Here is a 12,521-nt window from a genome sequence, read left to right as displayed (position 1 = left end):
CACCACCAAGTGCAGGTTTCCCTCCAGGGTGCACATCATCCTGCGTTGGAAACGTATCATTGGTCCTTCACAACTGCTGGGTCTAAGTCTTGAAACCTTCTGCCCTAAAGCAATTTTGAACTACCTTCACCAGAAGGACTGCAGTGGCTCAAGAGAACAGTTCTACGACATCTGCTGGAGGACAGGTAAGGCTGGGCAATAAATGAAAACATTTGTCATCATTGCTCAGCTCTCAAAAATGATTAAAAATCAAAAAGCTGAGGGGGATATTACTTTGCATTTAATTCATCTGGGAAAACTATTTAAAAACTTTCCCCAATGGACACAAGTGCTGGAGTAACTCAGCGGGTTAGGCAGTAGAGATACAGCGTGGAAACAGGCCCTTCAGCCCACCGACCAGCAATCTCCCGCCCACCAATACTATCCTGCGCACCAGGGACAATTTGCAATTATACCAAGCTAATTTACCTATAAACCTGAATGTCTTTGGAGTGTGGGAGGGAACTAGAGCACTCGGAGAGAACCCACGTAGGTTACGGGGAGACTGTAACAAACTCCATGCAGACCCGTAGTCAAGATCGACCACTGCGCTACCGTGCCCCCCAGTGTAACACTAAAATATCCAAAACCTTCCATTGAATCAGGAAATCAAACATCCTCGGCAAAGCAGTCAAAAGTGCACACCATGGAAGTTTAAATATTGATAAAATAAAATGTTCCTACCACCAAATGCAGGTCTCATTGTGAAGTCATGATCATCCACTCTGAGCAGGTGATCAGGCTTGGTAGCTCGAGTTTTGGTTACATCCGAAATTCTCTTTATTATGGGACTGCAAAGAGTAAAAGATCCAGTTAGTTGGTAGCCAATACTGTATCGCAGCATGACCATGTAATCAGCTCAGTAGTGATGTTTACTGCCACTCAAAAGGAGACCAATAAAAAGAATTAAATGGCGGTGCAGGCTCGAAGGGCCGAATGGCCTAGTGCCACTCAAAAGGAGACCAATAAAAAGAAGCACTGTATAACATAGAACAGTGCAGACACAAAGTGCTGGAGTAACTCAGTGGGCCAGGCAGCATCTCTGGAGAGATAAGATGGGTGACATTTCAGGTCTGGACACTTCTTCAGACTGCTGAAGGAGTCTGAACCAGTCTGAACACCCAGTCTGAAGAAGGGTCCTGACCCAAATCATCACCCATCCATTTTCTCCAGAGACCTGCTGAGATACTCCAGCATGTTGTGTCTATCTTGGGTACAAGCCAACATATGCGGTTCCTTTCTACCCATAGAATAGTATAGTACAGAAACAGGCCCTTTGGCCCACGTTGTCCAGGCTGAACTTGGTGCCGTTCAACTAATCTCTTCTGCCCAAATGTGATGCATATCCCTCCATTCCCTGCATATTCAGGTTCCTATATAAAAGCCTCTTAAATACTACCTTTGCATTTGCTCCACCACCACCCCTGGCACTGCGTTCCAGATACCCTCTGTGTAAAACTGCACATCTCCTTTCATCGTTGCCTCTGTCACCTTAATGCTATGCCCCGTTAGTCTGTGACATTTCCACCTTGGAGAAAATGTCCATGCTTGTCAAGGAAGACTCTCTCTATCTTCTACAGGTGCACAGTAGAGAGCATGCTGACCGGTTGCATCGTGGCTTGGTTCGGCAATTTGAGCGCCCTGGAGAGGAAAAGACTACAAAAAGTAGTAAACACTGCCCAGTCCATCATCAGCTCTGACCTTCCTTCCATCGAGGGGATTTATCGCAGTCGCTGCCTCAAAAAGGCTGGCAGTATCATCAAAGACCCACACCATCCTGGCCACGCTCTCATCTCCCTGCTATCTTCAGGTAGAAGGTACAGGAGCCTGAAGACTGCAACAACCAGGTTCAGGAATAGCTACTTCCCCACAGCCATCAGGCTATTAAACCTGGCTCGGACAAAACTCTGATTATTAATAATCACTTTCTGTTATTTGCACTTTACCAGTTTATTTATTCATGTGTGTATATATTTATATCATGGTATATGGACACATTTATCTGTTTTGTAGTAAATGCCTACTATTTTTTTTCTGTGTGCTTAAGCAAAGCAAGAATTTTGTTGTCCTATACAGGGACACATGACAATAAACTCACTTGAACTTGAACTTGACTTGCTTCTCAAAATTTAATAGACTTCCATCAGGTCTCTCTTCAATACCCCCAAGAGGTGAGGGGAAAGGTTTAATAGGAACCTGAGGGGCAACTTTCTCACACTATTGTGAGCAAATCTGGGCACCGTATCTGAGGAAGGGTGTGCTTGGCTCTGGAGAGGGTCCAGAGGAGGTTTACAAGAATGAGTGGGTTAACATATGATGAACGTTTGATGGCACTGGGCATGTACTCGCTGGAGTTTAGAAGGATGAGGGAAGACCTAATTGAAATGTATCAAATAGTGAAAGGTTTGGATAGAGTGGATGTGGAGAAGATGTTTCCACCAATGGGATAAGTGTAGGACTGGTGATCATAGTCTCAGAATTAAAGGACGTTACTTTAGGAAGGATGTGAGGAGGAATTTATTTTGTCAGAAGGTGGTGAATCTGTGGAATTCATTGTCACAGGAGGTGGTGGAGGCCATCAATGGATATTTTTAAGGCAGAGATAGATAGATTCTTGATTAGTACGGGTGTCAGATAGATCAGCCATGATTGATTGGCGGATTATACTTGTTGGGCCAAATGGCCTAATTCTGCTCCTATCACCTATGACAAAAGGTGGTAGGTATATGGAACAAGGTGCCAGAGGTGGTAGTTGACGCAGGTACTATAACAACATTTTTCTTTAAGACATTTGGCCAGGTATATGCTTAGGAATGGTTTAGAGGGATGTGAGCCAAACACGGTCATGTGACTAGTGTAGATGGAGCATCTTGGGCGGCATGGGCAAGTTGGGCTGAAGGACCTGTTTCTGTGCAGTAAGATTCTATGGCTCTATAACCTTTGATTTTCGAGAGGAAACAATCCAAATCTGTCCAACCTCTCCATACAGCTAATACCCTCGGATGCATGCATCATTCTGCAAACCTTCCCAAAGCGTCCGTATCCTTCCTGTAATGGGGGAACCACTATTGCACTCTATACTACAAATGCTTCCGAATCAGAATCTTATGGTCTGAAAAAGGGTTCCAGCGTGAAACGTCACCTATCCATGTCCTCCAAAGATTCTGCTTGACCCGTTGAATTACTCCAGCATTATGTGAGTTATTTTTTGTAAACCAGGATCTGCAGTTCCATCTGTCTTTAAAATCTTATAGAGTTGCATCATGACTTATACTCAATGCCCCGACTGATAAAGACAAGCTCACCACCTACAGTATGCCTTCTTTACCATTCTATCTTAAGAATAAGGGGGAAGGGCATTTAGAAATGAGATGAGGAAAAACTTTTTCACCCAGAGAGTTGGGAATCTGTGGAATTCTCTGCCTCAGAAGGCAGTGGAGGCCGGTTCACTGGATGCATTCTAAAGCGAGTTAGATAGAGCTCTTAGGGCTAGCGGAATCAAGGGATATGGGGAAAAGGCAGGAATGGGGTACTGATTGTGGATGATCAGCCATGCTCACATTGAATGGCGGTGCTGGCTCGAAGGGCCGAATGGCCTACTCCTGCGCCTATTGACTATGTATCTATGTACAGTATCTATGAATTTGGAAGGATGAGAGGAGATCCTATAGAAACATAACATTTTTAAGGGATTAGACAGGCTAGATGCAGGAAAAATGTTCTCAATGTTGGAGGAGTTCAGAACCAGAGGTCACAGTTTTAGAAAAAGGGGTAGGCTATTTAGGACTGAGATGAGGAAAGACTTCTTCACCCAGATAGTTGTGAATCTGTGGAATAGTGAATCACAGAAGATAGTGGAGGCCAAGTCACTGGATGTTTTCAAGAGAGTTATATATAGCTCTTAGGGCTAAAGGAATCAAGGGATATGGGGAGAAAGCTGGAACGGGGTACTGATTTTGGATGATCAGCCATGATCATATTGAATGGCGGTGCAGGCCTGAAGGGTCGAATGGGCTACTCCTGCACCTATTTTCTATGTTTCTATGCTTCTATAAATCTTATTCGCTGGAAGTTAACAAATGAATTTTGAGGTCAGGGTTTGCTGTGGTTCTGGTGCTAGACAGTACATTTAGTACTACCAAATACAGAGCATTTCTCAGTGGTGAATGCTTCAAGAATCAAGAACATAAGAAGCAAGCAGCACAGATTTAACTTTTGAGTGAACTTTGCAGGATGTTGCAAAGGAAACATGTATTTCCATGGAGGGTAATGGAGGCTCTGATTCAGAACTCATTTTATAAAGGGCTAATGGGAATAAAGTCAGTCGGGGTTTTCAAATGGTAATTGGATGGATGATTGAAATAAATTAATTTGAAGAGCTATAAGTGAAGAGTGGAGGAATGATACTGATGGGCTTGTTCTTCAAGGAGCCAACACAGACTCAAATGAGTGAAATAGTCTTCTGTTCATTAGCAATTCTATGATCCAGCTCTGTGGTTATTGATTGAATGATGGAAAGAAACAGCATGGAAACAGGCCCTTCAGCCCACCACACCGACCTTCGATCACTCGTTTACACTAATTACACATCATTTCACTTTTGCATCCACTCGACACACACTAGAGCCAGTTACAGCATCCAATAAACCTACAAACCCACACGTCTTAGGGATGTAGGAGGAAACCAGAGAATGCCCATGCGGTCACAGGGAGAACGTGGAAACTCCACACAGACAGCACCAGGATCGAACCTGAGTGAGGCAACAGGTTATTATTAAGGGATTGGACAGTCTAGATGCAGGAAAAATGTTCCCGATGTTGGGGGAGTCGAGAACCAGGGGCCACAGTTTAAGAATAAGGGGTCGGCCATTTAGGACTGAGATGAGGAAAAACGTTTTCACCCAGAGTTGTAAATCTGTGGAATTCTCTGCCACAGAAGGCAGTGGAGGCCAATTCACTGGATGTTTTCAAGAGAGAGTTAGATAGAGCTCTTAGGGCGAGCGGAATCAGCGGGTATGGGGAGAAGGCAGGAACGGGATACTGAATGTGGATGATCAGCCATGATCACATTGAATGCCTGTCCAATCCTTTAATATGTTATATAATTAATATAATTTAATATGTCTCTATAAGATTCACTTTCATCCTTCTACATTCCAGTGAATACCAGCCCAGTCAACACATTCTTTCATCATATATCAGTCCCGCCATCCCAGGAATTAACCTGGTGAGTCTACGCTGCACTCCCTCAATAGCAATAATATCCTTCCTCAAATTACGAGACCAAAATTGAACACAATACTCCAGGTGCGGTGTCACCAGGGCCCTGTACAATTGCAGTAGAACCTCCTTGTTCCTAAACTCAAATTCTCTCACAATGAAGGCCAACATGCCATTAGCTTTCTTCACTGCCTGCTGTACCTACATGCTTACTCTCATTGACTGATGAACAAGGACACCCAGGCCTCGTTGCACCTCCCTTTTTCCTAACCTGACACCATTCAGATAACAATCTGCCTTCCTGTCTTGCTACCAAAATAGATAACCTCACATTTATCCACATGATACTGCATCTGGCATACATCTGCCCATTCACCCAACCTATCCTAGTCACCCTGCAGCCTCATAGCATCCTCCTCGCAGCTCACACTGACACCCAGCTTTGTGTCATCCGCAAACTTGGAGATGTCACATTTAATTCCCTCGTCTAAATTATTAATATATATTTTAATTACATTGGCTACCCTCCAGTCCACAGGAACTGATCCAGAGTCGAGAAAACGTTGGAAAATGATCACCAATGCATCCACGATTTCTAGGGCCACCTCCTGAGTACTCTGGGATGCAGACCATCAGGCCCTGGGGATTTATCTGCCTTCAGTCCCAACAGTTTACCTAACACCATTTCCTGACTAATGTGGATTCCCTTCAGTTCCTCCCTCCCTCTAGATCCTTGGTCCCCTAGTATTTCTGGGAGATTGTTTGTGTCTTCCTTAGTGAAGACAGAACCAAAGTACTAATTTAACTGTTCTGCCATTTCTTTGTTTCCCATTATAAATTCACCTGTCTCTGATTGTAAAGGACACACATTTGTCTTCACTAATCTTTTCCTTTTTACATATCTAAAGCTTTTAGAGGCAGTTTTTATATTCCCCACAAGTTTCATGCTTTTTTTCCCTCCTCTTAATTAACCCATTTGTCCTCCTCTGTTGAGTTCTAAATTTCTCACAGTCCTCTGGTTTGCTGCTTCCTCTGGCCAATTTATATGCCTTTTCCCCTGGATTTGTGCCTATATCAGTATCTTTTTTCCAATATAAAAATGTTAAATACTAGGCATAGCTTTAAAGTGATAGGGGGAAAATGTAAAATAATTGTGCCAAGTTTATAAAGAGAGTGGTAGGTGCTTGGAACATGTTGCCAGGGATGGTGGTGGAAACGGAAACAGTGGCATTTAAGACGGTTTTAGATAGGCACATGAATATGCAGGGAATGGAGGGATAGGAATCATATGTAGGCAGAAGGGATTAGCTTAACCTGACATGGACTGAAAAGCTGTACTGTACTATAGATAGACACAAAGTGCTGGAGTAACTCAGTGGGAAAGGCAGCATCTCTGGAGGAAAAGGATGGGTGGCCCATTCTTTATCTCCAGAGATGCTGCCTGACCGCTGAGTTACCCCAGCACTTTGTGTCTATCTTCGGTGTACACCTGCATTATAAAACACTCATCCGAATTGTTCTTTCTCGGCCATTTTTTGTAGTTTGAGTGAGCACCCTCTGTTTTTTCTCTGCCATTCTTGGTTACACTTGATTTATATTGATTCACTTTGGCTAAAGAGGTCTCTTCTCTAAATAAAACACCGTGATTCTGCCTGATCCAACCGCAAGACTTCTTTTTAATACTTGAGTGTGATTTCTAAAGTCCTAGTTCACAAATAATTTGTAGTTACAGGCTAATCTTTGGGGGAAAAAGGGAAAAAGACGACATCCTTTAAAACTGCTTGCTTCTTCATTCATTGCCCAAGCCATTTGCCCATTTTACTAATCTGTTTCAATCTACATCTCTTCGGGGTGAAATACTGTGTCTTCTTTTTGTGAATATTTTGAGTTGACTTATTGTCAGCCACTTTTAGCAACCAGAAAAAAATCAATTAAATGCGCGTGATAATGATTCATGAACTGTTTATGGGGTTTTTTACCCTGGTCGGTAAGGTTCAAGCAGATTTTTTTTTTAAGTAAGATTCAATATTCTCCACCTGAAGATAGCAGGGAGAAGAGTGTGTGGCCAGGATGGTGTGGGTCTTTGATGATACTACGAATCTCTATTAAATTAAATCGACATTTTGTTCTTCTTGTGTAGAAGAAACCAAATTTGTCTGCTATTTGTATACATAGGGTATTGAAGCAAAGAATTTCACTGTGCCTAGTCACATGTGTCAATTCCATTCCAAATTAACAAACTAAGATTTACAAGGCAAGGCAGATCACAGAGTCTTCCGACAGCGTTAATGTTCGTATTTAAAACAATAGAAATGTTTCCAACTTTGAACCCCTGGCAGCGAAGAACAAATGCAACATGTTTCTCCCATTGCAAAAGCTTCACTCATTCACAAATACATTTCACTCTGATCACACGAAGCGCCTGGTTGTCTCCCAGTGTCATTCCTTACCTGCCCTGCTTGAGCTGCTCAACCTGAGATGCCCATCGCTTCTTCCTGTGTTTCCTGCTCTCGGTGGCTATTGTCAGGCAGCAGATTATTAAAATTGTTTTTAAAAAAATAAGGCATGGCTCGCAAAATAGCAACAGTCCCGGCGATAGTCCCGTCCAACCCGGCAGTGCGAGTCACTTGTGGTTTAAACATTGAATCGATTGTTACTCTGGGACCACACGCCGGTTGTCGACCCTCCAATGTGCAGGGCAGCTTGTCGCCCTTCCGACTACTTGTTCGCCAAAGGCTGGAACAAACTTCAGTGTCTGCACGGGCTTTGCGATTGACAACTAATCCTTGTCCCTAAAGCCAGCGATGCCAGCTGGGCGCGTCATCTGGAGAGCAGGCACCCCCCTCCGCTGCAGATCAAACCCCTACACACATGGCAAGGCCCTTTTCTCAACCCGCTTCTAGCATGAGATAAGGAGCAATATGTTCGTCCCATTGTGTCACATAAACATGGAACATCTTACTGAGAAAGCGGGGCAGAAACATCTGCAGATACGAGAGACTGACCGTTCAGCTTCATGTACAAATATTAAATTAAACAGCAAGGAATGCTAGAAGAATTTCACGCTAAACCTGACTTGCAGATAGACACAAAAAGCTGGAGTAACTCAGAGGATCAGAGTGGATCTCTGGAGAAAAGGAATAGGTGATGTTTCGGATCGAGACCGTTCTTCAGACTGAGAGAGTGAGGGGGAAAGGAAACAAGAGGTAATGAGTTCAAGTTCAAGTTCAAGTTTATTGTCATGTGTCCCTGATAGGACAATGAAACTGTTGCTTTGCTTCAGCACACAGAACATAATAGGCATTGACTACAAAACACATGAATAAATAAACTGATAAAGTGCAAAATGACAGATAATGGGTTATTAATGTTCAGAGTTTTGTCCGAGCCAGGTTTAATAGCCTGATGGCTGTGGGGAAGTAGCTATTCCTGAACCTGGTCGTTGCAGTCTTCAGGCTCCTGTGCCTTCTACCTGAAGGTAGCAGGGAGATGAGTGTGTGGCCAGGATGGTGTGGGTCTTTGATGATACTGCCAGCCTTTTTGAGGCAGCGACTTCGATAAATCCCCTCGATGGAAGGAAGGTCAGAGCCGATGATGGACTGGGCAGTGTTTACTACTTTTTGTAGTCTCTTCCTCTCCAGGGCACTCAAGTTGCCGAACCAAGCCACGATGCAACCGGTCAGCATGCTCTCTACTGTGCATCTGTAGAAGTTAGAGAGAGTCTTCCTTGACAAACCGACTCTCCGTAATCTTCTCAGGAAGTAGAGGCGCTGATGTGCTTTCTTGATAATTGCATCAGTGTTCTCGGACCAGGAAAGATCTTCAGAGATGTGCACGCCCAGGAATTTGAAGCTCTTGACCCTTTAAACCATTGACCCGTTGATATAAACGGGACTGTGGGTCCCCATCCTACTCCTTCCAAAGTCCACAATCAGTTCCTTGGTTTTGCTGGTGTTGAGGGCCAGGTTATTGTGCTGGCACCATATGGACAGTTGCTCAATCTCTCTTCTATACTCCAACTCATCCCCATCAGTGATACGTCCCACGACAGTGGTGTCGTCAGCGAACTTGATGATGGAGTTCGCACTATGACCGGCTACGCAGTCATGGGTATAGAGTGATTACAGCAGGGGGCTGAGCACGCAGCCTTGTGGTGGTCCTGTGCTGATTGTTATCGAGGCTGACACATTTCCACCAATACAAACAGACTGTGGTCTGTGGATGAGGAAGTTGCGGATGAGGGATGTAGAATTAAAAAAAAACACGAATGAAAGGTAGGCAAAAAAGTAACGATGATAAAAGAAATTGGCCATTGTTGGCTGTGGGTTAGAACGAGTTGTAGACAATGGAACTCACCAGCACCACAGTGAAACTAGTACAATGACTAGGGTGGGGGAGGGACAGGGACAGAGAGAGAGAGAGAGAGAGAGAGAGAGGGGGGGGGGGATACAAGGGTTATTTGAAGTTAGAGAAATCAATATTTCATACCACTGGGGTGTAAGCTGCCCAAACGAAATCTGAGGTGCTGTTCCTCCAATTTGCCTTTGGCCTCACTCTGACAATAGAGGAGGCCCAGCCCAGGTCAGAAAGGTCAGCGTGGGAATGGGAAGGGGAGTTATAGTATTATCTGTATTATTTGAATCTGTTCTACCAGATCTGTAGAAACAGAATGTAGCAGTCAAATCTTCTGTCTTGTAAGATTGCCTGACCAGCTGAATTACTCCAGCATTTTGTGTCTATCTTCTGTCTTATAAGAGTCAGTTTGTCTTACACCTTCTGCTTTCGATCTCTGGTCTTTGTCCCCCCCCCCCCATCCACCTCGCCTGTGTACACCTATTATCGGCTATGCTTTGTCCTGCCTCTCCTCTCTCTCAGCTCTCTCCCCGTCCCACTACAAGCAGGGTGAAGAAGGATCCTGACCCAAAACGTCACCTGTCCATGTTCTCCTCAGACACTCCCGGACCCCCTGAGTTACTCCAGCACTTTGTATCACTAGACAATAGGTGCAGGAGTAGGCCATTCGGCCCTTCTAGCCAGCACTGCGAATCACTGTGATCATGGCTGATCATCCACAATCAGTACCCTGTTCCTGCCTTCTCCCCATACCCTTTGACTCCGCTATCCTTAAGAGCTCTATCTAACTCTCTCTTGAAAGCATCCAGAGAACTGGCCTTCACCGCCCTCTGAGGCAGAGAATTCCACAGACTCACAACTCTCTGTGTGAAAAAGTATTTCCTCATCTCCGTTCTGAATGGCTTGCCCCTTATTCTTAAACTGTGGCCCCAGCTGCTGGACTCCCCCAACATCGGGAACATGTTTCCTGCCTCTAGCGTGTCCAAACCCTTAATAATCTTAGATGTTTCATTTTATCCTTTGAGATCCGTATTTAGTTTATAATTGCAAATATATCTTTCAGGGCATAGGACATAGATAAATGCAGGAGGCTGTGGCCTTGCATTATTTTTTCTGGCTGAGAAATGGAAATTGGATTTATTGTAGAATGGTGAAGAACAGAGATGCTGCCTGGACCGCCGTGATACTGCAGCACTTTATCGAGAAATTGGGCTGGTTCAATCGAAGAATCTTGTCACATGGAAGGCAAGAAATCTTTAGTAGCTGCAGAAAACTGCTTTTCCAAGTGTTTGCACGAGTCTTCTGCATTATTAATGGAACGATGCAAGGAATGTAACAAAGCTTCCTATTAGATATAATCCAAGGTGGAGATGATTTTCCAAATTCTGCCTGGATTAGAGGGTATTAACTACAAGTACCTGGGATTGCTTTTCCTGGCATGTAGGAGGCTGTAGATAAAATTATGAAAGGCATAGATGACGTAGCAGTCAGCACCTTCTTCCTGGGATTGAAATGTCAGACTAGAGAGCATAGCTTTAAGGTGAGAGGGGCAAACTTTAAAGTTCATGTGCGGGGCATGTCTTTTTATAAAGTGGTGGTGGATGCCTGGAGATGTGTTGGGTACCAATGTACCCCCCCCCCCCCCCCCCCCCCCCACCCTTTACTGCCCCTCTTCCCTGTGCCCTATCTAGATGTTCTCCCACTATCCATTGCAACCCCCCACCCCCCAACACACACACACCATCCATGTGTATCCCTCTACCTTCACAATGTACTCTCCATATCTTTTAGCCTTTTGTGTTTTCATTTCTGGGCTGTCCATCCATCTGCCATTGAAAAACTCCCTTGCGTAATCCACCTATCACTCGCCAGCCCTTGTCCCACCCCCACAATTCTCAGATCCCTCTTACCCCTCACTACACTTAGTCTGTGAAAAGGACCCGGCCCAAAACGTCACTTGGATCCATGTCTTCCAGAGATGCTGCCCATCACTTTGTCTTTTTTTTGTAAACTAGCATCTGCAGTTCCTCATGTCTACATTAAAATACATTTGCACAAGTACATGGATAGGAAAGGTTTAAAGGGATAAGGGCTAAATGTGGACAAACTTAGGGTTATCTAAGGTGAGAGCATCTTTTTTGGCATGGATGAGTTGGACCAAGGGTCCCTCTTTCATGCTACCTGATTCTATTAATAAGAGCTTCCATAAACTGCTGCGACATCAAATGTTTTTCTAGAAAGACCTACAACTTCCACTACAGTGTTACTTATTACATCATCTGTTTAATAACAGTTAATTTTGAATTATAGTTTATACTAAAATAGAACATTAGTCTTTCGCATAGGAGATAAACAAATCTCTAAATCTCCACGAATGACGTGTCAATACAAAAGTAAACACTGTACTTGCTGGAAAAGTAATACAATATCAGGAAGGCACCGACTCATTAATCAGATTGAATACGATTTCACTTAAATCCAACTGTGTCTTGTTTAATGTCACCCATTCCTTCTCTCCAGAGATGCTGCCTGTCCTGCTGAGTTACTCCGGCTTTTTGTGTCTATCCTCGATTTAAACCAGCATCTGCAGTTCCTTCATACACATGTATCTTATTTAATTCCTGCACATTATATTCTAGCTATGCAAATATACTGAGCTAATACAACAATATAAAAAGGGTTTAACTCTCAAGGAAGGAGGAAAGACTGATCTATACAGGATCAGACTAGTTAGTCCACTGTCTCCAATTAGTCCTACAATGCTCTGCAATAAAGCAGTACACAGAGTACTTTCACATTCTGTACAGGATATCTTTCTGTAGCTGTTTAAATACTTTACTTTTAATCCATCAAAGATATTTGATAATGGTACTCATTATTTCCATTTCATGCATTTCTAGCTGTCTCTC

General features: G+C 43.8%; 1 protein-coding gene across 1 annotated transcript in view; it reads right to left on the bottom strand.

Moving 5' to 3' along the window:
• The window catches only part of LOC129697448 (gamma-aminobutyric acid receptor subunit rho-2-like), a 29,915-nt gene extending 29,085 nt beyond the window's left edge, over positions 1-830 (bottom strand). The window contains exon 1 of the mRNA XM_055636036.1: positions 724-830. Coding sequence (XP_055492011.1) covers positions 724-742 — 19 coding nt within the window. The 5' untranslated portion in view covers positions 743-830. The remainder of the gene's footprint in view (positions 1-723) is intronic.
• Positions 831-12,521: the final 11,691 nt, after the last annotated feature.

This window comes from Leucoraja erinacea, chromosome 5 (genome assembly GCF_028641065.1).
Source record: "Leucoraja erinacea ecotype New England chromosome 5, Leri_hhj_1, whole genome shotgun sequence".
Taxonomy (NCBI): Eukaryota; Metazoa; Chordata; class Chondrichthyes; order Rajiformes; family Rajidae; genus Leucoraja; species Leucoraja erinaceus.
This window is presented reverse-complemented; position numbering and strand designations above follow the sequence as displayed.